Raw genomic sequence first — 27,163 nt, 5'->3', positions numbered from 1 at the left:
TTGAGCTTTAAAAAGCCTTAGAACCTCCCCAACCCATCTGTTCATAACTCTGCATATTATGTTAGGAAGAAATGGCAAAAAGCCAAATCTGTTCCTCTGTGTTTACATTTAGTAGCATAAAATAAAGTAATTGGTTGGAAAATAACATATATATTCCTACAAGAAGATTCAGACAGTCAATACCAGAACTACTGCTCTTACGAAGTACATAAAGTCCTTGAATGAGCAAAAAGAAGGCGCTATAAAAGCGGCTATTTGAAAACTCTGAGAAAGTAAAAAGATAAATCTGTTAGATTGTTTCAGTGTGCAGTAGGGAAATCAGGATTGCACAGTCTCTTACTTCTGCCAACCAGCACCTGATTAAAAAAAGTGCTGAGCAAATCTGATTCCAATTCTGAAATAAATGAAGTTTTGACTTAATGTGAATTCGCCTTAAATGTCAATTTACTTTTGGCTGTTTTTTTGTTTTTGTTTTTTTAACTACATAATTGTGGGATGATGTGACTAATACCCCCTGTGTAATTTCTCTCCACCAGATCTGAAGCGAGAGGCCAGTATCTGTCACATGCTGAAACACCCCCACATCGTGGAGCTGCTGGAGACCTATAGCTCCGATGGCATGCTCTACATGGTCTTTGAATTGTAAGTCTGTGCTGCACACTATGTCAACCATAATGCATTATGCAAAAGGGATAAACCGATACTTGTTTTTCAAAACCAAAACAGATTATTAGTGGTTAATAAAGCCGATAACAAATATTTGGAAACAAAATTAAGATTTTGGAATGTTACAAAATCCAACACAAACCGTTTTTATGCTTTAAGCAATTAATTAATACATCAGAAACTTTCAACATATTACCCAATAAAAGATAGTCAGATAGTGTTGTGGGCGGGACATTAAGTGTAACTTGGTGAGTGAAACGGAAGCAGAGGGACAGACAGAGCTGTAGCAAAGCCAAAGTAGCACCCTTTTTATTTAATTAACTTAAGCACTTATCAAGCAAATAAAGCGCTGATACAAATAATCTGCAAACTGCCAAAGAAACGGGCCGATGATCGCTTTATCCCTATTATGTAACCAGACGTGCATTTTACATTTTAGGGTTTGATATTATATCTTACCAGATCAGAGCAGGAAGCACCTTGTTTTCCATCACCACAGCTGCTAAACAGCCCCACATACCGACTCTGTTTCTTTTCAGCTGCTATATATATTTTTTTTTTCAACAGGGAACACAATATAGATGTTGTGTGATTATCTGCTTAAGTAGACAAAGCAGACACAGAGCCACAGACAAAGTTTCCCAGTAGTTGGCAGATGGTTCAAACCTTATCGCCACCACTACCTGCTCCCTCATTTTAGTAATTACAGACTGTGGCATTAGCCGAAACAAATAAGTGTGATAAGTAAGGCTTTGAGTATATATCTGAACATCTATGCCTGTGTGAAATATCAAGTATTAATGGTATATACGCATATGTTTTGTTAAAGAGGAATAAGTAAAGAGATTATGATCTTATATACTTCCAAAAAGATACAAATTAGGAATACTCTTATTTGTTCTCATGTCACCAGCTCCAATAAATCTATAATAGTTATTTTTATTAGTCTGCGATTGATTTAAACTTTGAATTTACATTATATATTCTATGTGCTGATAGACAAATTCACCCCCTGGCCTTTGTTGTGGAAATAATTGTCTTAATCAACTCACCTGGTTAATTTGTTTCCTTTATTTGGATTTTAAGTTGTGAATCTGTATCCTATATCCTCCTGAAAGACTCCCTGGGGATTGTTGCTGGCCGAAAAGTGCTAAAATGAAAATGTAGTGCCTCTGTGTTAAGGCCAGTGACAGCAGGTCATAAAATGGCTCCCTGATGGATGTAGGTTCATGCACTCTAGTTCATACACTATATTCTGAGAAATGCTACTTAATCTGCTCTTTAGTAGACTGTTATCTATAATAACATATACCTAATTTTAACATCCTCTTTTCTCACTCTTCTCAGTATGGATGGAGCAGACCTGTGTTTTGAAATTGTGAAGAGAGCTGATGCTGGGTTTGTGTACAGTGAAGCAGTGGCCAGGTAGGAAAAACAGTCTGGGATGTTGGTAAAACATTTTAAATATTAATGAAGCCTGAAATAAACAACAATTTGTGGATGCCCTAAATTATCTCCCGCTTGTCTGTTTCTGCTTTCTGTGCATCTAGCCACTACATGAGGCAGATTTTGGAGGCACTTCGGTACTGCCACGACAACAATGTGATTCATCGCGATGTAAAGGTGAGTCCGTGTGTCCCGGACTAAGCCTCTGAAACCACCAAACATCTCTCTTTAAACTAACACCAGTTAACTGAGATGTTCAATTTTTTTTAACGATGTATAATTATGCTTTATACCACTGACTGCCTTCTCCTCTGAGAAGATCATTATCTTGACGGTCTGTGGGGGAATAAAGGTCAAAAGCATGACACCGTTTACCAGAAACACCCTAACACATCACACCCAACATTCGCTCTTTACACAAACCTTTGGTTATGTGGCTTTTAGAACAAATACATTTCATTCTAACCACATGAGAGCCCCTCTAGTTGGTAGCTGGTGCGTCTTGCTGGGTTGTATTGGATGTCAAATGCTAGTTCAGTCCTGACTAGGAGAGTTCTTATTGTCAGATTAGCATCAACCAGTGATTCCAACAGGATTAGCCATTGAACACAGGCAACAAACACTACCAGACCAGATGGAGCAGTGCTAAACCAGGCCCTTGATCCTCACACTACAACTACCATTTAACAGCAAGGTCCCCAAAAAGATCAACATAGCCTTGTTTTCAGTGTAAAACCAATAGCTACTGTATGTGTACTGGTGGTTCAAACCTGGGTGAAATGGTTGTTACACAGTACTGCTAGTGTTTGTTTTAACTCACCTGGAGTGCCAGATGGGTGGCTTTCAACACAATCGGTACAATTCAAAAAGAGACTAGTAAGTTTTCAGACAAAGTGAAATGGATAACTGCGATTGAGTAAACTCAGCACTCGTTGTTTTGTTCAACAAATGTGCTTTTTAGGCTGTGCCTCTGTCTGAGTGTACATTTATTTTTAAACCTGTCCATATATCTCTTCAACACAGACAAGATAATATCAATACTACAAATGTGTTTTCTAACATTATTCACCAGATACCTAATCCATTGTTACCAATAATCACATTTACTTCATTCTGTGTGAAGGGAAAAACCCATATAGCATGAATTCCTAAAGGTGCTGTCACAGTAGTCAATGAAGTGCATCTCCTCAGACTTTACAGACTTTCACTAATGCATTTAAACATAAACTATAATTCAAACAGTTATTCCCACAGCATCACACATGTTTAGAATCCAGAACACAGTAAGAATAGCTCAGTAGTACTCAGTTTTACAGACAATTAGCCAATGAGTCTGGCCTAATTTGGTAATGTCAGATGTTTATTTTTCAGTGTTCATGCTTACATCATTTGCAATCAGACAAACTTGTGATCACTGTTGGCCAGTAGTCGGAAGCGTGGTCAGGCCTGTGCGACAGAGGTTGGAATTGATGACACAGATACTTGTTCTGGGGGTGACTGAGGGGGTGGTAAGTTCACGGTTAGGAAAAGCCATAGGTACAGATGGTCGTCTGAGTTCCATTGTCGAGCTGTTTGATGTTGCTTCATTCAGGAAGAGAAGCCGGTTGCCAAGTCTATGTCCAAGTGCTTGGAGGGCAGTTTTACGCACTGAGCCAGATAACAGAAAGTACATGATAGGATCCAAACAGCTATTGAAGGCAGAGAACAACAGCATCACCTCATTGGTACTGTCTATCAGTTGCAAGTAGTCACAAGGTATTGTGACCCTGAGCTGGGAGATGATGTAAACGGGGCGAAAGGCATGGTAGGGCCCGAAGCAGACGGTAAACAGAAAGAGGACAAAGAAAGACTTTTTGGCAGTTCGTTCATATCGTTGTGCGTTGGGAAGGTCCGGCTTGTCCCGCGACACCTTCAGCAACTGGGAAGCAACTTTTGCATAGGAGACCACCAGCATGATGAAGACGAGCCAGAACAAAAAAACCAGTGCCCCGTTGAAGTAGGCTTTGCCTTTGGCTTGTACACGCTGCTTGTATTGGAAACATTTGTCCTTGTCCTCTTTGTCCTCTGCTGTGGCAATCATTGGCACCAGCGCCACCAGTGACAGACCCCACAGAGCTCCACAGGCCACCCAGCTCCACTCCCGGCTGCGCCCCATCAGTGTCATCTTCATGCATCTCCGTGCTCTGCCTTTCCCTTTTAACCTCAAGTATCTGTCCAAGCTAATGAACCCCAGTAACGTAATACTGATGTACATGTTCATATAAAACAGATTCCCCACCAGCTTGCAGGCTACAGATCCCAGTACCCACTTATTGCCATTAACATGGTAGAAAACCCTGAAAGGCAGACATGCCAGGAGGACCAGATCAGCCACAGCACAGTTGATTAGGAACACCCGCACAGAGTTGCGACTTGAATGTAGGAAAAGGAAGACCCACAGGGCAAAGAGGTTACCCACAAGCCCAAAGACGAAGAACAGGGAGTATAGGACCGCCTGCAGTAGACGTAGGGTGGTGTCATCAAACGAACACACAGTTGGGTTTTGGGGAGAAGTGGTAGCCAAGAAAGAGGACATCGAAACAGGGAGGGATAAAGTAGAGAGAGTAAGAGAGGAGTTGGACGATGCGGAGTCTGCAAGAGTGAAGGGAAATGAAGAGACAGAGGAGAAGGTGGTCATTGTGTCTGAGGAGTGACAACTTCAGGGTTGTTCTTCATTTGGCTCTGAGGAAGAAAAAAACAAAACAATTGTCAGTTTGTTGTTTGTGACTGAACAAATACAGAAACAAGCGGACAGCTAAAGTTAAAGGCAAGAAAGGTTGAGTGCACTCACCGTGAAACTGCAGTTACGTACAGTGGTGTGAAAAAGTGTTTGCCCCCTTCCTCATTTCCTGTTCCTTTGCATGTTTGTCACACTTAAGTGTTTCGGAACATCAAACCAATTTAAACACTAGTCAAGGACAACACAAGTAAACACAAAATGCAATTCGAAATGAAGGTGTTTATATTAAAGGTGACAAAAAATCCAAACCATCATGGCCCTGTGTGAAAAAGTGATTGCCCCCCTTGTTAAAACATACTATAACTGTGGTTGTCCACACTGAGTTCAATTTCTCTAGCCACAACGGCCTGATTATTGCCACACCTGTTCACAATCAAGGCATCACTTGAATAGGAGCTGCTTGACACAGTAAGGTCCACCAGAAGATCCTTAAAGTCACACATCATGCCGAGACCCAAAGAAATTCAGAACAATTGAGAAAGAAAGTAATTGAGATCTATCAGTCTGGAAAGGGTTATAAAGCCATTTCCAAAGCTTTGGGAATCCAGCGAACCACAGCGAGAGCCATTCCACAAATGGTGAAGACATGGAACAGTGGTGAACTTTCCCAGGAGTGGCCAGCCGCCCAAAATTACCCCAAGAGCGCAGCGACGACTCATCCAAGAGGTCACAAAAGACCCCACAACATCGTTCAAAGAACTGCAGGCCTCACTTGCCTCAGTTAAGGTCAGCGTTCATGCCTCCACCATCAGGAAAAGACTGGGCAAAAATGGCCTGCATGGCAGAGTTCCAAGGAGAAAACCACTGCTGAGCAAAAAGAACATCAAAGCTTGTCTCAATTTCTCCACAACACATCTTGATGATCCCCAAGACTTTTGGGACAACATTCTGTGGACCGATGAGACAAAAGTGGAACTCTTTGGAAGGTGTGTGTCCAAGTATATCTGGCGTAGAAGGAACACTGCATTTCATAAAAAGAACATTATACCAACAGTAAAATATGGTGGTGGTAGTGTGATGGTCTGGGGCTGTTTTGCTGCTTCAGGACCTGGAAGACTTGCCGTGATAAAAGGAACTATGAATTCTGCTGTCTACCAAGAGATCCTGAAGGAGAATGTCCGACCATCTGTTCGTGTACTCAAGCTGAAACGAACTTGGGTTCTGCAGCAGGACAATGATCCTAAACACACCAGCAAGTCCACCACCGAATGGCTGAAGAAAAACAAAATGAAGACTTTGGAGTGGCCTAGCCAAAGTCCTGACCTGAATCCTATTGAGATGTTGTGGTATGACCTTAAAAAGGCCGTTCATGCTCGAAAACCCTCTAATGTAACTGAATTAGGACAATTCTGCAAAGATGAGTGGGCCAAAATTCCTCCAGGACGCTGTAAAAGCCTCATTGCACGTTATCGCAACAGCTTGGTTGAGTTGTTGCTGCTAAGGGTGGCCCAACCATTATTAGGTTTAGGGGGCAATCACTTTTTCACACAGGGCCATGATGGTTTGGATTTTTTTTCACCTTTTAATAATAAACACCTTAATTTACAAATTGCATTTTGTGTTTACTTGTGTTGTCCTTGACTATTGTTTAAATTGGTTTGATGTTCCGACACACTTAAGTGTGACAAACATGCAAAGGAACAGGAAATGAGGAAGGGGGCAAACACTTTTTCACACCACTGTATGTTATGAGTAATGCACAGACAGGTGAGTAATATGTGGGTTGTAGTTTTATGTCACTCATACTGTATACTCAGTGCGAAATGAAAATTATAATAATTAATGTAATGCCATGAAAAACCACAATAGAAAAGAGGAGCTCCAGAAGCGAGGAAATGAATGTGCTCAAAAACGTACAAATGTCCCTCTGAACAACAATTCTGTTCTCTGTAGGTCATAAACTCTAGAGTTTTTTTTTTTTAAGTGTGGGAGCTAGACTCATGACTAATTGCAAGTTTCATGCTTATTTAACCCATAAATTTCAGTACCATGGTATTACAATAAAGCTGAGGAGTGTGAGTGTAGATGCGCATACACGCACGCTTATACACGGACAATAGTGCAAAGTCAGTATGACTGTTGCACACAGGTGTTTGGATTAAGGCAGAACACTCACCATAAATATTCCTTCTGTAGAGATTTCAGCACAGCTGCAGTTTAAATGTGGGGTTAAGAGCAGAGAGGTGTGGGAGCTCAGCAATCCAGTTTTTTTGTTTGTTTTTTCCTCCTTCAGCAACGTGTAATTTGTTTAAAAACTTGAGTTCCATATATGATATACAATGCCAGTCCTTGTCCTTAACACTTGTCTTTCGCGATCTTCACCTTTTTCTTTAGACTTTGATCCTGCAAATCCTTTTAAAATTGTCTGCTCCTCCCCGTCTCAGCTCTGTTCTCAGCTTGCCTTCAGTCTTTTTTTCTGTCTTTGTTGTCCTCTTTCTTAATCGAAAATCCTTTCTTACCCTCCACTCTTGCTCTAACATATATGAGTGTTTAGTCTGCTGTTCTCTTGTTTTACTTCCCTCTCACTGAGTCTATCTAGTATAGCACCGCCTCTGTCAATACCCTTTTCCCTTCTCTATTTCCTTAGAAGTGCAAAAATGTGTAGACAGGAAGTAGGCCCTTCAAACTCTCACCCTGTTCACCATGCACCTGCACATGTAGCTGTTCTCAATACTGCCCTGCACCGTCCCGTTCTGTTTAAATTTATACTAGATTTATAAACAGAATTTATTTCTATAGGAACATAATATTGCATGCACAGATCAGTGACATTAACCTTGTCTGGGGTGCATGTATCTCCCAAAATCTTGTTTTCCTACACACCCAGTGGTCTTCATATGATTTGAGTCTTGTCCATAGAGGCACTTTGAATTTTAAACAGTCTCTGAGGTTTTGCCTGCAAAAAACTGAGCCTCACTTTTTATGAGCTTCCTTGGCTCAGTTTGAGTTCTGTGTGACAATGGAGGACGTTTTTTGCTTAACTGATCCAATATTAATTTTATACAAATAGGATTCCAGTGTAAAAAAAAAATTGTTACAGACATAATGCATTGCAAGTACAGTACATACTAAAACAGAAAATGGATGACACACACTTCCATAAAGGTCAGGACATGTAATGGATCGCCTACATATCTGCTGCTTGTCTTCCAACATTTCTCTCACTTTCCTCTCTCTGTCAATTTCTCTTGTTTCAAGGTTCTGACCCATATTTCTTTCCATCCTGGTAGGGCTGTACGATTATGGCCAAAATGATAATCACAATTATATATAATCACAATTATCATTATTTGTTGATTTTAACCAAAACAAATGTTATTGTCACATACTCTATTTATAACTGCTTTCACATCTATATAATGCTACATTCCTCTTATGTTGTTAAGTTGTATGTTGTACATACATACAGCTGCAACACATGTAAATGAAAATTATCTAGGATCTATTTATTAAAAAAAAAAGTATCTCTGGTACACTGGTACAAATACAGGTTTGCCTCATGTTTAACAATATACAGCTGTGTTAATAATGAAAACTGTAGACAAATGTCAGAAGTGTGGACCGGCACCACTGTGTGGCTGGGCTGTGCGGAGAGTAAGAGGAGAGAGTAAGAGTAAGAGGAGTAATCCAAACACAGGCACGGTTTTACAGAAGAAATGGGTCACGTAACACAAAATTAAACCATATCGATATAACAACATTGCAGCGGATGCGAGGACATTAGGTGCACAGGTGCGTCCTAGAGAAAAAATATTAGTCGTGCCCTAGAGCCCTGTGAGCTAACAGACACTAAATAGCACAACAAGCACTGGTCATTGCTGTTGTCTGAATAACACAGACGGGACAAAATGTTGTGTTTACTGGTAACTGGTAAACCTATTGAATTTTCGTCACATTACTCTGTCCTCTGTGACTGTCTACATCTAGAAACTAAGCTGCGCGATGCAGGGAACAACTCTGACTGGCTCATGATCAGACAGTGGTTTACGGAGCGGTAGATTGGCTTTGCAAAAAAAAAAAAAACTGGAGCGTTCTATGAAATGACGCATTTACAAAATTGCTCGATCACGCAAATTTGATCGTGGGAAGTCAAAATCGTGATCGTGATTAAAATTCAATTAATTGTGCAGCCCTACATCCTGCCTGTTTTTGTTTTGGAATTGATCAACCAATCAAGTTTTGCAGCGCTGCCACTAATGCAAGCGATTGTAATTTGCTGAACAAAAACAATTCTTTTCTACTGTATGTTGTAAATAGTCACAATTACAGGTTATTGTCAAATATGAACTAAATGAACATAATTCCTTATCTGTAGAATGTGTCTTAACACCTTGCTTTCCAAGAGTCATCTCTACCTGACCTTAAACATTTATGCATCTCACTTAATGCTTATGATATCTTATGTAAAGACTAAATCCTGTGGCAAGAAGAGTCTTCTGTCTGTATCAGCATTATAATTAAATTGTGGTTGTAGCTGCGCAAGTTGTCTTGTCATTGTGAAACCTATGGGACCTAACATATGGGACCTTGCACTTTTGCACAGAGCAATGCTCTGCACGGTTACTTTAAACTGCAGTGTTTTTCTTTCTGTCATACACAATAAGTCTTTAAACATGTGTTAGTTGGTAGATTTTGTGCAGTGCCTCGTATAGTTTAATGAGTGAATATAAATGTAGTCCCTCCAGGACAGTCTCTAATTTTACCTGTTGAAATATGTGAACCATAAATCTGTTTAATGTTTTCATTCACTGTTTTTCCTCTGTAGCCTCACTGTGTGCTGTTGGCCTCAAAGGAGAACTCTGCTCCTGTCAAGCTGGGAGGTTTTGGAGTGGCAATACAGCTGGGAGAGTCTGGTTTAGTAGCTGGAGGTACTGTAGGACGGTTTGTCCTTTTTCCCCTTTATACATCAAAAGACCGAGGAAACACTCACACATGCCTTTCCACTTTACACGTGCATACACAAACGCTAACATTAATAGAGAATAGGTCAAAGGTCTAGGGTGTTCCCTTCTTTTCTCCAAATGGGTGGAGGGTTAGCCACCAGGCATGGAGGCATTTTCCACTATTACTATTAAATTTTTATAAACTAAACATTGAACAGATTATTCCCAAATAATGTGTTAATTGCAGTCCCACATATATCTTGTGTATCCTTATACCTTTGTAACAGCAGTCATCTCTTCAGACTTCCTCCATTTTTAATCATCTCTTAAAACTCCTAGTTGCTAATCACTTTTGAAATTGTCTCCTTTCTTCAGGTCGAGTCGGTACTCCCCACTTCATGGCCCCAGAAGTAGTCAAGAGAGAGCCGTACGGCAAACCGGTGGATGTGTGGGGATGTGGAGTCATCCTCTTCATCCTCCTCTCTGGCTGCCTTCCTTTCTACGGCACCAAGGAGCGTTTGTTTGAGGCTATCATAAAGGGGAAATACAAGGTAGGAGCTAAATGACATGCTGAATATGTGCTGTGCCCTTTACCTGCAGCTAAGCACAACCCTGTGCTCCTCTTTGTCTCTGTTCTGCAATGTGCGTCAAGGTTCAGCACCTGGGTTACAGAGAACTGAACTTCAGAACCACCAGAGTGTGGTATACAGTGCCTATTTTTTTATTTTTTTTATTAATTCAATCTTTGCCATCAGTAATGGATCTTTGTGGCCAAAGTTGATGTATGTAGTCAATTTATTATGTCTTGCTTTTCCTTTTTTTTGTCTTTGTCTCACTTACCAACCAGACATGATTTTATACAGCCCTTATTTAATGACGTTTCTGAGCTATTTTCACAATCACCTTATCAAATGTAGTTCTCATTTGATGTTAAGGGAATGCATCAAATAGGGAGTTGTTCTATTATTCTCCCAAAAGCCATGGACAGGTGATGAATAATAGGATCTCCCTGTTAAGTTCTGTTTTCAACTGAGAGTATGAATTTCCTGCTTGGTGCACTAATCTTTGGCAGATGCAGTCACAGCAGGCAGCTTGATGGTTGACGCTGTGGTTTCTTCCATCAAGCTGCTGCTAAACAGCTGCTGCTGAATTCACAGATTTTATCTTGATAAATAAAATATAAACTTGACGAACACTGCAACTTTGTTTTAGAATAACAATATAGACAGTGATGTTCTTAACAACGATTCATAAACATTGATAATAAAATAAAAACATATCTAGATTCACAGAGGATACGCACATATGCTTTTTTCCCCTTACCTTCATCATCACCAACCTGGTGACAGTGATCTTGGTTGCCAATGTTCTACATGTGTCTGAATTTGTCCTCCTGTGTGTGTATGTGTTTGGGTGTGTGTGATTGTCCAGATGAACCCCCGCCAGTGGGCCCACATTTCGGAGAGCGCCAAGGACCTGGTAAGACGCATGCTGATGCTGGACCCGGCTGAGAGAATCACTGTCTACGAGGCCCTCAACCACCCCTGGCTCAAGGCAAGATCACACAAACACAGTTTGTTATCTTTGAACATTTGTGGTCATGCATAGCATTTAGTAAGTATGTAAAGTAAGTAAAATTTATTTGTATAGCACTTTTCTCAGATGAAGATCACAAAGTGCTTCACAACAAAAGGAAGCATTAACAACTCTCATAAATACAATACATCACAAAAAACAAAAGAATAACACGTACACATAAGACCAGCCTAACCACCCTACCTATTTAAAAGGCAACAGACATTTAGTGTGATGTTGATATTTGGTGTTTGAGCTTTGACAACTCAAAATTACATTTAACCCATGGGTCTTGCTTATGCTTACTGAAAAACACTTCCTTCTGCTTGGAACCACAGCTCTGCTTTCCTTCCTTCTGCTTGGAACCACAGCTCTGCTTTCCTTCCTTCTGCTTGGAACCAAAGCTTTGCTTTCACATCCGTTCTGTGATTGCTCTAATCGGTGTCCCTCATCACTGTGTATACGGTTTCTAGTGTTCTTATGTAGATATATGTGTTTGTGTGTTTGATGTGTGTAGGAGAGGGACAGGTATGCATACAAGATCCACCTGCCGGAAACCGTGGAACAGCTGAGGAAGTTCAATGCCAGGAGGAAGCTGAAGGTCAGCACCGTGTTGATGTTAAACTCTGACTAAAATGTAGTGCTAATAAATCCACGATGAGTGAAAGTGTCACCTCCCCCACAGTGTGCATCTGCTTCTTATTAATTTATTGTCAAGTGTTTTTAAAAGATTCTCAACATGACGAACCTCTTAAGGCCTCGTATTCGAACACACAAAAGGCTTGTACATACACCCCACTACATGGACCCTGTTGAGGCTTAATGTCATAGCTGTGGTTTCCACTCTGCGTCTCAGGGTGCCGTGTTGGCTGCTGTTTCCAGCCACAAGTTTAACTCCTACTATGGTGACCCCCCAGAGGAACTACATGACTTCTCAGATGACCCAACCTCTTCAGGTAAATCACACAACAAAACATTGTCCTGGTTTTGGGAGATTTGGTCTTTCAGATGGATTTGTAACCGAGATATTTAATTACTAGTTGGTGCAGGTAGGATAAGCAACCGAAAGTTTAGTTAAACCGCGAACTGAACTGTTAGATATTTTAACAGTAAGGACAAAAAATATTGTCATTTAGATTAAAATGGTGTTTAGATAATGTAGTTGTACAAATAATGGTTAGTTCTCACAGCAAATGTATATCCAATGATGTTTCATATAAGGTCAAAGATGAAACATGTATTTGCCCTAAAGACCACGTTCCCTTTCTAGGCCAGTTTCTATTCTCATAGTTTCTATTTTCATGGCTTAATGTGATCTCCAGCTGTCAGCAGATTTTGCCTGCCAGCCCAACTTCCCTGTTTCAGCCACAGACTTTCACTTCCTTCCCTAGGAAGACTGCAGGCTGTACCTGCCAGTAGTTATCAGCATACAGAAACCACCTGTGTCGCTGTCCTAAATTGTAGAAGGTTAGCAGTGTGTCACATCATCACCTAATGAATTTGTGCAATGAGCTAAGCTCCTCACATTTTCTGCCCAGGTTTATATGTAGACACTGCAGCCAGATATGCTAATACTACTACATATGTTTTTTTTTTCTGCTGAGGCTGGCAGTCTGTTGCAGTCATGCTTCCTGGTGACTGGTTTATTTTTGAGCCAGACATGTTGCCAGTTATAGACTTGTGCAGTATAGTAGATGCTTGCAACAGCTTGGCAGATAATCCATAGACTTGGCTGTTTTTTTCTGACTTTCTCACTCCTTATTCTGCCTCCTTTTTTATTACCTACCTGTCCTCAAGCCACCTCCTCACCCTGCCTGCTCTCTGACTCTTTTGTCTGCCTTTTTCTCTTCCTTTTCTCTCTCTTTTGTGCAGTGTTGAACCACATCTATAGTTTCAGTTAACCTATTCTAATTTCAGCCTTTCTTTCTTTGGTGTTGTTTTCTTCTGCTGTGCTGTCTCTAGGACTGCTAGCTGCTGAAAGTACGTATCCCTTTCCCACCCATAGAATCTTAATGTGTGATATTACCATGACATCTTTGCTCACTTTTTGGTTGCATTTTCTTCCAAGTGTAAAAAAGGGCTTCCTTTGTCTCTCCATCTGTCCTCTCTCCTGTCCTTTTAACAAACCAAAATAATATTGATGAATTGTTTTGAATCTTGAACTGTAAAGATGATACTCTGTTTACATTCATATTCATTGTTCCAATTGCAGGAAACTCTGTATAGATCAGATTAATGACATAGTGTTATTGTTACCTTGTGAGACGCACAAAACCAAAAACAAAGGATAAAAGGTTAACATGCTTAAATGTCGTGACTAACCATTTGATTTTCTAGAATAAGCAGTTTTCTGCTAAAGCTTTCAAACTGTATAACTTGAAGACGGATAGTTGGTGATTGAACAGTAAGACCTCTGCAGCCTGTTGTCAGTGCAGCACATTTAGCAGCTAATCAACATTTGTAGGCTGCAGCCTATTTTGTCACAAATAGGCTTTCAATATTGGCCTAAATGTTTGGTCTCCCAGAAAGTATTATTTTTTTATATATAGAGGATTATTGTTAAATCTTAGTCATATTAGGGCATTTGTTGACTAATTACCATAGAGTGGGAGTAGGGGCAGTCATTTTAAGTACACAATCATTTTGTTTAATTCGTTTCAGGAACAGAATGCAATTTGTATTTCATAATATTCTAGTGATTAACCAATTATTGATCTGTACGTGGCTGAAAATCAATTATGGCAATGGTTTAAAAAAAAGTTTACTAATTGGAGTAGTATAATGCATGTAAACATGCCTTTTATCAAGGTTTTCCCAAATGTATTAACAGCTTAATTGCTGCTTACAGTAAATCAGTAAATTTTCTTCTGTCATTTCTCGTACATGCATCACAGTAATACTTTCTTACGCATTTGTTCTTTTCTCAAAGCCCAGCAATATTATATATTTATGAATTAGATTAGTTGCTCCATATTAATCTTTAATCTGTTATTCCAGGGTTTCTTTCTAGAGTTTTTTAGTTAATCGAACACATACTCTTGTAAGGCAGTGTTTGTTATCCTGTTCAATACTATGTTCAAAAATCAGTACTTTTAAGGATGGAATAATCTAGTCTCTAAATCAACTACTGCTAATCAATTCTGTGGTAATTTAAAGATCAGTTTTTGGGTTCAAATGTATCAGAGAATCACAGCTCATCTCTAAATAACTTTTAAAGTAAACCATCTCACAGGAGAGAGAGGAATTCTGACCACACTGCACTGTCTACCCACTAAACATGTCACTTCCTCTTCTCTCTTTAACACCAAGGCGCGTGTTTACTATGTAGGCTACACATAAATGTATGGTAAATGTTTTTAATGTTGATGGTTTTAAAGAAGTGCTATATCGGATTCAAATCCTTTCTTTCCATTTTGTTTTTTTATTTGCATTTACATTTTGTTTATATTTATATTCTGCATTTTTCTTGGGCATACTGTTCCTAACCCATCATCCACATTGTGACTTTTTGAAGTGACTTTCCTCTGATGTTGTATTGATGCCATATACCACTGTTTCTCTGGTTTTGCTGCATGTGTGGGCGATGCAGCAGGTACTTGGGGTTAAATAGTTCTGAATGTTTGTGTGTTTTATGTGTTTTCAGTTGTGACACCTATTGCTTGTCTTTTGTTTTGTGTTATTTTTGGTATTTCTCGTTGTTTTGCCTGTTTGTGGATGAGTTAATTGTACTGTGTTTGTGGATAAGTATCTGTCATGTTCTGTGTTTGCATTTTGTGTAGTAGTATGTTTGCAGCGACTGCTTGGTGTCCTTGGGAGTGTATCCGTTCTGTGTGCCTGTGATTCAGTCTATAATTGAGTGTATAACCATGTGTGTACTTGTACGTACACAGGGGCAGTATCACAGGTTTTGGACAGTCTAGAGGAGATTCATGCATTGACGGACTGCAGTGAGAAAGACATGGACTTCCTCCACAGTGTCTTCCAGGATCAGCACCTCCACACCCTGTTAGATGTGAGTAAACCACAATATCTTCCTCTGTAATACCACATGTGTCCAGTAGGTGTCATTACAAGTCAAGAGTCAGCTACAAACAGTATTCATCCAATATGTATGTTCTATTTACTATTCTGTACACTTAGCATCTTGTGATTGAACGATGAAAATATGTCATTGTTCTTACATGTTAGTTATTGTCATTTCAGCTTTATGATAAAATCAACACCAGGTCATCCCCTCAGATCAGAAACCCTCCAAGTGACGGAGTGCAGAGAGCCAAAGAGGTGAGGAACTCGCTGCTCATGTTCACTAAGTAAAGGGACAATTTAAAATGAGAACTCACATTTAAAAACTGGGATCTCTTTCATTGGCCTTTCAAACCACTAATCTGATTTGTAATGCTCTAACAATGTTAATTTGCAATAGAGCCTTTTCTAGTATTGAAAAATTACTGGTCAAGTCCTAAACAGAGAGGGATGCTTTCTCAAAAGGCTTTCTAGGTAATGCAAGTAAGAATGGAAATAAAATGAAGAGAATCAGATAACGTGCTGTAATGTACATTTATTCTTATCATTCATATTGATTATTGACATTCTTAATGTTCACACCTCTTTCTCTTTGTCTTCATTTTCTTCACCAGGTATTGGAAACCCTCTCCTGTTACCCAGAGAACATGGAGGCCAAGGAGCTCAGGAGGATCCTCACACAGCCACACTTCATGGTGGGATGTTACAGAAACACACACAATACGACATACATATTCGTATTGCTTTGACGGGTTCCGATTTTTTGGGCCTGTGCATGTAGAGCAAGCTTATTGGTGTGTGAAATTACAATCTACTGTGTCAGAAGAACAATTCTTTTGTCAATCCAGATAACTCCCTCGACCACAAAGCTGCTTAGTAGGGGCGATCCGAGTATCCGGCTGAAACGAGTATCCGGTACGGATAAAGCACTTTTGCCGAGTACAAGTATTATACGAGTTATACGAGTCAATATCCGTGCTCGGATTGAATACAACTCCTCAACTGGCCGCGCAGCGTTCTGTGATAATCACAGCGCCCCCGCCTACAAACCCGCTCGGATCAATCACACACACACAGAACAAGGAGAAATGCGCTCTCTCTCTTTCTTTCTCTCTCTCTCGCTCGCTCGCTCGCTCCTTCAGTCAATTCGGTCTGCGGATCTGTTCCGTTAACGTTTTTAGGGTTTCTTCAGCTTCAGGTTTGTTTTTAACTCCGGTTTATAGTACTTACAGACTTAGTAACCAGTAGATTTCTGGTGAACGTGGGGTTTGTAGTCCTTACATAGTAACCAATAGATTTCTGGTGAACGGGGTTTCAGACATGCTGCTTGGTTTAATGCCTCCCGTTGCGTCCTGCCATCGGAGATTTTTTTTTTTTTTACTGTCACTGCCCCCGCCCCTCTCTCTCTGTGTCTCTCTCTACTCACACACACACACCACACACACACACACCCACACACACACACCACACACACACACACACACACACACACACACACCACCTTGTTGGAATAAAAGAAATAAAAAAGAACCAAAAACAAAAAAATCACACTGATCATACAAAATAAAAAGTTAAAAAAAGAAGTTATACAGAGTATGAAAACTCTTGTTCATTACAATTTACTCATAATTGCAACCGCATGTGTTGTTTCATTGTTGCAAAACGTCTGTATAGTTTGTTTGTTACCATGACACCATTGATCTGAAGCTCGATGCTGTCATGTAAATAGTTTTAATCAGCATAAATATAACAATTTTGATCAACTCATATCAATTGCATGCTTAAATAACATACCGTTAAAGCCCCCACTTTCAAGAACCGGACCCCTTCCTGGTTAAATATGACCACTTCCGGTTTAGGCCCCGCCCAGTCCGAGGACGGATCCGGATAGAGATAATTCATGTGGTAAACAGATACAGATAATGCTGTACTCGCTCATCCCTACTGCTTAGTACCTGAGCTTGGCGAGGGATAGACACATGGAGAGAAAAAAGAGCAGAGACCGAATCAGTGGAGCGGCAGCACGAGCTGAAGGGCGTCAATGTTGCTATACAGTCACTTCTGCGGTGGCTGTCAATTTCACCTTGTTTGTCAGATAAGTCTTGTGGCTGAAACAGACCTGAGACAAGAAGAACAATTTGGGAGGATGTTATTGAAGGACATGGAGAGTGAAAACTGAGGCCGAAGAAATCGGTTGTGGATTTCATCTAAAGGTAGAACATTGTTACCTCCAGCTCAGTTTGTCAGAAGGATTACGGAAAAACTACTGGCCGAATTTCATGAAACCTGGTGGAAGTGTGTAGCGTAGGAATTTTTGGAGCCGAGTCGACTCACTGGGCAGATAAATTATACTGGGCTATATTTACTAATACTGCCATTTATGTATCCTAGTTAGGACCACAAGAGGCTGAGATGTTTTCCTCTGCAGATTCAGTCTGTGACACTTATTGAGCTGTCACAGTCACGCCTTAGGTTTGGTTCAATCCAATTAGCCCATCTTGCTCTCTGACCTGACCGGCTGGGTTTTTCATGCTGCCACAGACATTTAACAGTGCTGATAGTTGAATGGGTGTAAAGGGCTTCAGTATGGTAGCACATGGGAAGAAGCATGCCTCACATACCAATTATTTCACTTTAAACTTTTTCCTAACTTCATTTATGAGGAAATGATCCAAGGAAATGCTTGTTCCTGTTAATTATTAACTTAGAATGCAGTGATTGGTATTCAATGTCAAATCCGTTGTTGATGCCTTTTTTTCTACAGTGTTCTTGTCAGCCACACTAATGTCCACCATAAGTCAGTTCTCCATGTCTGTCATGCATCATCAGTGAACATGTTGTCGCACTGATAAGCAGATGTGATAATTTGGCAAATGCAGCCACTAGATGTTTTTGTAAAAACACACTGTTTGTAACATGATTAATGCCCAAAGAGGATTAGTGTAATCCACACTCTTTTCCCAACATTGGAGCTATCCACTCACATACACACAACGATAGTGTGCACAACCTTCCTCTTGACTGGGATTTGGTAGTATTAGTTATTCAAACAAGAGTATTTTCTTCTTTAGTTTATAAGGCCAACTTGGGATTCCAGTCCCAAGTCTTTTCTCAATGTCAATAGGCTTCATTCCCACTGGGTTCACCTAACGAAAAAACAGGGATACTGTGCAGTTGCATCAATGAGTCTTCACATTCATGACTGTCTCGGTACACTCCAGGCCTTGCTGCAGACCCATGATGTGGTGGCCCACGAGGTCTACAGCGACGATGCGCTGAGGGTGACCCCCCCACCTACTTCTCCTTACCTGAACGGAGACTCACCAGACAGCACCAACGGAGACATGGACCTGGAGAATGTCACCAGGGTTCGCCTGGTCCAGTTTCAGAAGAACACTGATGAGCCCATGGTACCTAAAACAAGAGACGCACTGCAGATTGCACTTTATTTCACATATGGATAAATTGACAGGCTCACTGTCTTTTCACTTCACATGTCCATTAAGCATATGTACAACTGATCCAAAAAATGCTAAGAAATCTAGTTGTAAACCCATTTTTATTGAACAGTGAGTAATCAATTGGTCCCTGACCTTGGTCAGGATAACACTTCCCTTGAAACTACACTACAAACCTCAGTAACTAAAATAAATACAAGAGATGAATATATCACTATATATTCACAATATTCAAAAATTAATGTTCTGTCTAGTCACCTGCTAAGGTGAGCCAACTGGTTATTTGTGACAACACATCTTGAGTAATTGCGTTACCATAAGTGGGCATTCACACACCCTGCCTCGGCCCTCAAGCAAAAAAAAACGCAGCAGGCCTGTGGCAAAAAGTTGAGACAGAGAAACGCAACCCCACGTCAAGTTGAAATGGCAAATTATTTAACCAGAGGTCAGACTTGTCGGTGGGTTATGAGGCGGTATGAGAGTCCCATACATTAAAAGGAAACACCACTGCCCGTTCTCTATACAACCATGAAGCTGGCACAAGAAAGTTTTAAAACATGAAACACAAGCACTAAACTGCCCAGGAGTTTGTCTAACAGCTGAATCTGTCCTGCAACAACAAAGCACAGTTGCTTTGTCTCGCAAATCTCGTTTTTTTCTCTTTCTCTTTAAAATAAAGCTGCCTTCAAGTGCGGTCAGAAACATCAAGATCTTTAAACAATCTGATGAAAAACAGTAGTTGTGAAATATAGAGTCTAGTCACACAAATGGGACACACACAACCCTGCGACAGATGGCCTTTTTCGGTGTGAACGTATCTTGCTGATGCATTAGGGTGCAGTTGAATTTAAGGCTCAGCATGGTAAAGTGTGCTGTTTTGGGCCTATTATTTACATACTGTATGTAGCAGAAGTTATTGTCATAATCTGTGGTTACGATTTGTCATGTGTTATCCCTCTGACCCTGTCTGTTTCTTTTAGGGAATTACTCTCAAAATGAATGAACTCAACCACTGTATTGTAGCCCGAATCATGCATGGTGGAATGATTCATCGACAAGGTATGTATCCATATAACTATACGTCCAACCTTATACCACACGTGCATATTTAAGAGGCACATTAAGCCAGTTGTTTGGTGAATCTGATGAAATTTTCTCTCAAAATAACACCAGTCACAGGGATCATAAAGCAGGTGGGAACATAACAGTAACTCTTATTGGATTAACTTCTTGTAATTTGAAATAACAAAGAATTGTAACTCTTCCTTACATTAGTGGGGGTCCCCTGAAGCCATCTCAATAACCCCTGGGGTTTTTCCTGGCCTCTGCTTTGTGAAGCGATGGTGTTTCAACACCCAAGAGCCTCATTATTCCTTATTTCTCTTCTTCAGGGACTCTGCATGTAGGAGATGAGATCCGAGAGATTAATGGCATCAGCGTTGCCAATCAGACGGTAGAACAGCTCCAAAAGATGCTGGTAAGGCACGCAGATCAGATCTCACTTTAATATTCTAATTCTAATATTGTTTGTTTTTATGGTTTCCCTTAAAAATTCATACTGTATGTAATATGTCTACACAGAGGGAGATGCGGGGAAGCATCACCTTTAAGATTGTGCCCAGTTACCGGTCGCAGTCCATGTCTTGTGAGGTACAGAGTCACGCACTTACATACATTTTTGCATATTCAGTGTGGTAAAGAAATATTCATCTAGTGTTTTCTGTCGCAGAAAGAGTCACCAGATGTGTCCCGACAGTCACCTGCAAATGGTCATGCTAGTGTCACCAGCTCCATCTTGGTATGTTTCGGCTTCTTATTTTCACCCTCACACACTTTTACAGAAAAACAGCAGGCTAGTAAAAAAAAAAAAAAAACTGTAGCATAAAATCACTTAATCTTGGATTTAAATTTGGACCAGGATCAATGTCAAATGTTGTTTCCTATTAACTGGTAATTATTGAGATCAAATCAATATCAAAAGCATACAATGTCATCACTATCTTTAAAGGTTTGCCCTAGTTAGTGTGTAATCAAATCCAGTACTTACACAAAAACGTCTGTCATCCCAACTAGGACCTGCCAGCGACGATCCAGCCCAAAGGCCGTCAGGTGACATTTCCTTACTCTTTAAACCACAACTGCTCTCCTTTCATTCAATTGCGTCTCCCTTTGCTTTAAAATACGCTACTGATATGACAAACTAACACTCATCCCAACAAATCCAAATCTGCATGTATGCACTTATAAGCACTTATGAGTTCTTCCATTCCCATTACATCTATTATATTTACATCCGGTTTTGCTCTCCAATGTCAGGCCTTAAATCTACTCTGCTTTGGCCTCCCATTGGAAAGGATTCCTACACAGTTGAGCAGATGTTTGATAAAAAAGTGGATAATTTCCTGGTTAGGGTAATATTATAGTTAAAAATATTGTAGTGTAGTTTGGCCTTGTTGACAGATGTCCTTGCTACGTTGTATTGAGAAGAAATGAAACGTATAATGTAATAAATAACACAATTTGAGATGCAAAATGTTAGGAACCCTGTTAGAACCCTGATGTCTTGGTCATTTGCTCTTAAATGCATTTCTCATTCGTTTTCTGCCATTTTTGTCTGTTTCATGGTGTTTTCATTATACTCTGAGATCACACACACAGACACATAAATAAAATGCGGTACGAACATTGTAGTATATAAGATTCTGCGTTCAATTGTGGGTCCCTCATCACACCTGTTAACGCCCACCCCCCTTCCCCCCAGCGGTTTCTACTGCATGATATATGTGTAAGTGTGTGTGTGATGCTCTCCACCCCATAGATATCCAGACCTGCTATCAAGGACAAATTGTCCATTAAGGTAAGACGTCTCAAAGTGGACCCTTTTGTAGAAGTAGATCCCAATTCTTCCCACTCCCATCGCAAAGTTCGGTTTCTCATCATAGTGGTGTCTAGATCCCATGCTGGCTATCAATGCTTAGTGTTTATATTTGGTTCATTAGTGGACATAAAAGGCAACAAAAAATGTGGATCTATGTGCATAAGCAGTTGCTAAAAAGGATGCGTACGCTGTTTGATCATTTTCGTCTTGCTTTTAATTTATTTAAATGTCTGTGCCCTTTCCAGCTTTGGCTCACACACTTTCCCTCTGCTGTCTTTTTATCTTTTAATGTCAAGCATCAGCGCAGAATTTCTAACTTCTTACCAATTTTGCAGCCGGTCTCCTTTTATGTGGGCAGCTTGGCCAATCATATTCTTTTCCATTCTTTCCTACAATCGCAAGGCTATTCTTTGCCACTGCGACAGCACCTAACAATTCTTTTGTATCACTGTCCTGCCCTTACAGATTTATGTTCGTGCTCAGTTTGAGTATGACCCGGCAAAAGATGACCTCATCCCGTGTAAGGAGGCAGGCGTTCGCTTCCGGGTGGGTGACATCATTCAAATCATATCCAAGGACGACCATAACTGGTGGCAAGGAAAGCTTGAGAACACCAAGAACGGCACAGCAGGCCTTATTCCCTCACCTGAGCTACAGGAGTGGTGAGTAGAACACAAAAAAAAACTTCTGTTCTGTATTTCTGGGTGTTAGGTAAGTGGTCAGTGTTAGTACACCTAACTAAAGCTAATGCAGTCTAATACAACAGCCTTGCAATAGGTCCTATCCTCATGAAGGTTGTAATGTTTTGTTTTTAATTTTTTTAATTGTGTTATATAGAGAGGCAAATAAGGTCCACAAAAGTATTTTAAATAAAAACCCTCTGTTCAACACAATATCGTTCATGAGCACCAAAAGCTACAGCCTCTAAAATAACCATGTAGTTGAATCCCCCACCATGAAGTCCATGAGAAAATGACCCTACTTCTAAGTTAATTTATTTTTATTTTTTATTTTTTTACTAAAATCAGCAAAATACAAGTTTATAGCTTGGAAGTTATGGCTGCGGTTACAACTGGTTACTTCCCTTTACAACACGTCGTAACCTTGTCCAAGAAAGTGTTGTAAAGCCAGCCACTCCTGCCAGGATTTGAATCTGTTACTTTTTTTTAAGATGTGACAGTGTTACCAATATACAGCAGGAGTTCAGGAATAGCTTCTACAATGCTCAGCCAAAGCCATAATGCTGGTCCTTGTATCTGTATGTTAATTTATCTTTTTTCCTTTACTTCCTGTCTGTGTATGTATAATGTAAAGCCAAACATGCATATGGAATCACAGGCAAGGCCATTTAATTAACAGTACATGTGTTATTTTCAGGCGCGTGGCATGTATAGCTATGGAGAAGACCAAACAAGAACAGCAGGCCAGTTGTACCTGGTTTGGAAAGAAGAAGAAACAGTACAAAGACAAGTACCTGGCCAAGCACAATGCAGGTAAGCCAACAAACACCGTAGCATACAAATGCTAAGCTAACCCACTACAGCATGTCATTTCTTAGATCTGGTTGTGCAGTAAAAGTGTAAAAAAAACACTGTCAAATGACACTTGAGAGTTGCAGTACCACCCAAAGGTAGTGCTTTGAAATGTTTGCCAGGGCCTTGCTAGATAGTAATATGTATATCATCCAACCCATAATTCAATTTGGAGCAAAATCTCACTAACTAGGGATTCTGTAAGTATTTTGATGCCATTAAAAAAATCTGATGTTTTGATTGAAGGGCCTTGTTTAAAGGGCATGTGGGGTAAATAATCACATTGTTGCACCTTTGTTCAGTATGCGTAACTGCTGCACGCCTGTTGCATTTTCCCTCTGACAGACCTCTCCCACTGCTATCTCGATTTTGCCTCGTTTTTAATTAACGGTGTTGCAATTAACAGCTTTTGATGTTTTCAAGTTTTGTTAGGGTGTGTTTTGTACAATTTGTCTTGTTTTTGGTGTCTTTTTATTAACCCTTCCGTTCCCACCCTTTGTCCATATTTCATGCTGTCTCTTACCCAATGACATGGCTGCATGTAAGTAACTCCAGACAGCTGGCGTCCAGCTTCTGTGTATTTCTTCCTCTTCTGTCTGCTTTTATACCCTATCCTCCCCCTAATGTCTCCTTGACTTTTGAATGAAGGCTTTGTTTGTTATTAGCAATGTAATTCAAATTGACGAGATTGTCAGGTCAAAAATGCTTGGTTATGCATTTTTATTTTACCACAGTTAATGCAAGTAAGCAAGTTTTAATGATGTCATCTTCATCAGGTCTATTTGGTGCACATTGTGGCATAATTTGAATTGCCCAACTGATTCTATGCTTGATTTAAGCCACAGGGACAAAAAATAAAAATCAATGTTAATCTCATCAGCATTGCCCCCTAAGATTCGATATGAGGTTTGCATTTATTTTTGTAGATGTTTGTATTCACATTGTTATAAAGTATGTACACTCAGTTGCCAGTTTATGAGGTACATCCAGTTTAAACTAATGCAGTCTGATACAGCCCTGCAGTGAATGCTACTCTCATGTCATCACTCAATCAATCAATCAATCAAACCAACCTGTATGTGTGTGTGTGTGTGTGTATGCATATGTATTTTTTTTTTTTTTTAAACAACCAGTAGACCAAAAAAAAACCTGTTTCAACTGTTTTTAGAAGTGTTTATTCGACATATTGTTCATTTTAGTCTTGGCTTGTGGTGCTGTTGAATCATATTCTGTTATACTGAGCGGTTTCTAATATTCTGTCCACACTTTTCAATTAGTGGAAAACACCTACCCAAACTACAGCCTCCATTATAACCAATAAGTTGAATCAACATTATGGCCTTCATGAAGTAGGATGCATTGCACAACTGTTGTATTAGACTGTGTTATCTAAAATACTGCTGACTGAGTGTATATTAACCACCTGCTCCTCAATTCCCCTAGAGCCACAGTCTTATTATGTTTTTGTATAACATGGTCAACCATGTTAGTCCTTTACAGTTGATGCTGTTTCTTCTCTGTTCTGCAGTGTTTGACCAACTAGATCTGGTGACCTATGAGGAAGTGGTTAAAGTGCCATCATTCAAAAGGAAAACGCTGGTCTTGCTTGGTAAGTAAACATTTCATTTGTGTAGGTACGAGAGATTGACAGATATCCTTTTCTATCTTGAGATAGAAAGATCGAGAGAAATATCTTTATAGTATGTCACAAAATAGTCATAGTATGCCATGAAAATGGCATATAAAAAATCATAATTTAGTATGCCATTTAAAAACGTCATTTAAATAATAAATGTCGACTAAGTCAAAGTATATAAGTGTCTATTACTGGCTTAACCAGCCTGTTACATTAATTCAATTGTCTCTGCTGTCTCCTTTTATTCAGGTGCACATGGAGTTGGTAGAAGGCACATCAAGAACACACTGATTACCAAACACCCTGACCGCTTCGCCTACCCCATCCCTCGTAAGGAGAGACACACTCTAACATAGCAACTACACAAGTTAACAAACAGCTCGAGGCGGTTACATATGTCGCATTATAAACAGCACATCACACGCATGCATGAACTGACGCATATTAAGCGGGGGGTGAGGGGGGTCTTTCCCCAGGAAATTTTGAGCGTCAAACACGTAATTTAATGCTTTCTGATACATTTTTAGGCACAAATTTATGGTGAAAATGTCCATATTTATGTCAAGGAAAACACAATATTCTGTTCAGGTAACGATTCAAAATCTTAAAATATAATGTAGTAAAGGTGTGTTCACATCTGGAATCAGGGGCCCGGATTTGGCTACATCTGACCCCAAAGTCCATTTTTTTAGTTGAAAAACGTAGGAGTTGCATACACAAGGTAACTGTAATTACTGTTGTAGCTAATTTGTAAAATAATACAACACTGTTATGAAGTGAAATGTTTACTATTTTGAGCCTACATTCTATTGATTAATACATTTATAGGGGTGGCCTGGTTCACAAAACCCACGATTTGGTTTGTATCACGGTTTTAGCGTCACAGCTTTCAGTCCTGAACAGTTCTTTTTGTTCTTTTTTTTTTTTTTTACTTTAACACTTTAGAAATATCCTTCAGCATATGATATATAGCTTAATTATCCACAATGTAGGATACAGTATTAAAAAATAATTATATCATGTAATCATGTACAAATTGAATTTGACTTGACTTTAAGCACATTATTGGAACCATCTCTGAGGAAAGCTAGGTGAGATTTTGATACAGCAAGAGGTGAGACATTGATGATTTAAACAAGTGTTTCATTTATTTGGCAAAAAAGGATACTATGTATTGCCATCTGCAGGAATGTTTATCCTTTAAAAGAAAAAGAGAGGAACTCTCCATCTTTTGAATAAGTCAGAATATGTTTTTTTTGGTCTAGCTCTTTAAAAATAAAAAGGAAACTTGTTTTGGGGAAAATAAAATTACTTTAGGCTGAGTTTTTCTAGTACCAAAAAGGCTGATAAAGTACTTATTGGAGTTTAAGTTATCATTGCACTTACAATAACGAGCGTAGCTGTCCTTAATTTAGTTTTGTGTGTGTGTGTTAGTTAGTATATGTGTTAGTATATGTGTTAGTATATGTGTTAGTATATGTGTTAGTATATTTGTTAGTGTGTGTGTGTGTGTGTGTGTGTGTGTGTGTGTGTGTGTGTGTGTGTGTGTGTGTGTGTGTGTGTGTGTGTGTGTGTGTGTGTGTGTGTGTGTGTGTGTGTGTGTGTGTGTGTGTGTGTGTGTGTTAGTGTGTGTGTGTGTTAGTGTGTGTTAGTGTGTGTTAGTATATGTGTGTGTTAGTGTGTGTTAGTATATGTGTGTGTTAGTGTATGTGTGTGTATGTGTGCGCGCGTCAGTTGCGGAGGAACTGTGCAGCCCCACCCGCTGCAGAGAGCCGACAGGACTGAAACAGCAGAACATTTCAGCGACGAGTGAAAAAACGTTACAGCGTACATTAATGTGAAAATGTATACAGGTTAGCAGGACGGTCTGAAATGCTTTGGACCCTTTTTCGCTGTACGTTTTGTTGGAAACACACTGTCTGAGGTCACATACGAGCACGAGGCAACATTGCGTGTGCGTAGAACCGTGCGAATTGTCAGCAATGTTGGATATACAGTAGTGTAACGGACTGCCCTACTGTCAGACCCGGCATGCATGTGAACCGCAGATTAATTGCAAGTGAAATACAGTTAACTAAACTGCCGCTGTTAGGTGATTGGGGGTCAGTAGAGTCTCCCTTCAGCGGGACGCCGCCGCCTGTCAATGTTGATAAAGCGGTGAAATCGTGGTTTTCGTCCGTAGCCTACTCCCGTACCGATGGCATTATGTGTCCGCTGCAGTTTCTAGCTGTGCCGCCACGCTGCCGGGGCAGCATGATTACCTGGAGAGTCCGGTACAGCCTGACTC

At 40.0% G+C, this 27,163-nt stretch overlaps 2 protein-coding genes across 19 annotated transcripts in view; one reads left to right on the top strand and one right to left on the bottom strand.

Annotated features, from left to right (window-relative positions):
- LOC116674155 (peripheral plasma membrane protein CASK) overlaps positions 1–27,163 on the top strand; it is a 46,121-nt gene that overhangs the window by 13,500 nt on the left and 5,458 nt on the right. For 2 of the 18 annotated variants that reach the window (XM_032506663.1, XM_032506672.1), the window contains exons 3-25: positions 537–642; positions 2,014–2,091; positions 2,217–2,289; positions 9,657–9,759; positions 10,150–10,325; positions 11,188–11,328; positions 11,867–11,950; positions 12,206–12,305; positions 13,312–13,328; positions 15,236–15,361; positions 15,553–15,630; positions 15,987–16,067; positions 18,594–18,782; positions 19,811–19,889; positions 20,222–20,307; positions 20,412–20,480; positions 20,560–20,628; positions 20,904–20,939; positions 21,649–21,687; positions 22,174–22,370; positions 23,086–23,201; positions 24,784–24,849; positions 25,126–25,206. In XM_032506663.1, the coding sequence (XP_032362554.1) occupies positions 537–642; positions 2,014–2,091; positions 2,217–2,289; positions 9,657–9,759; positions 10,150–10,325; positions 11,188–11,328; positions 11,867–11,950; positions 12,206–12,305; positions 13,312–13,328; positions 15,236–15,361; positions 15,553–15,630; positions 15,987–16,067; positions 18,594–18,782; positions 19,811–19,889; positions 20,222–20,307; positions 20,412–20,480; positions 20,560–20,628; positions 20,904–20,939; positions 21,649–21,687; positions 22,174–22,370; positions 23,086–23,201; positions 24,784–24,849; positions 25,126–25,206 (2,190 nt within the window). Of the gene's footprint in view, positions 1–536; positions 643–2,013; positions 2,092–2,216; positions 2,290–9,656; positions 9,760–10,149; positions 10,326–11,187; positions 11,329–11,866; positions 11,951–12,205; positions 12,306–13,311; positions 13,330–15,235; positions 15,362–15,552; positions 15,631–15,986; positions 16,068–18,593; positions 18,783–19,810; positions 19,890–20,221; positions 20,308–20,411; positions 20,481–20,559; positions 20,629–20,903; positions 20,940–21,648; positions 21,688–22,173; positions 22,371–23,085; positions 23,202–24,768; positions 24,850–25,125; positions 25,207–27,163 lie in introns of all 18 variants that reach the window. The other 16 variants (XM_032506661.1, XM_032506668.1, XM_032506671.1 and 13 more) reach the window with 13 other exon arrangements.
- gpr34a (G protein-coupled receptor 34a) lies at positions 3,061–7,421 on the bottom strand. Its single transcript, XM_032506684.1, has 2 exons — positions 7,008–7,421; positions 3,061–4,833 (listed from the first exon to the last, which is right to left on the bottom strand). The coding sequence occupies exon 2, from the start codon at positions 4,787–4,789 to the stop codon at positions 3,524–3,526; it is 1,266 nt and encodes a 421-aa protein (XP_032362575.1). The 5' UTR covers positions 4,790–4,833; positions 7,008–7,421; the 3' UTR covers positions 3,061–3,523.

This window comes from Etheostoma spectabile, chromosome 24 (assembly GCF_008692095.1).
Source record: "Etheostoma spectabile isolate EspeVRDwgs_2016 chromosome 24, UIUC_Espe_1.0, whole genome shotgun sequence".
Taxonomy (NCBI): domain Eukaryota; kingdom Metazoa; phylum Chordata; class Actinopteri; order Perciformes; family Percidae; genus Etheostoma; species Etheostoma spectabile.
This window is presented reverse-complemented; position numbering and strand designations above follow the sequence as displayed.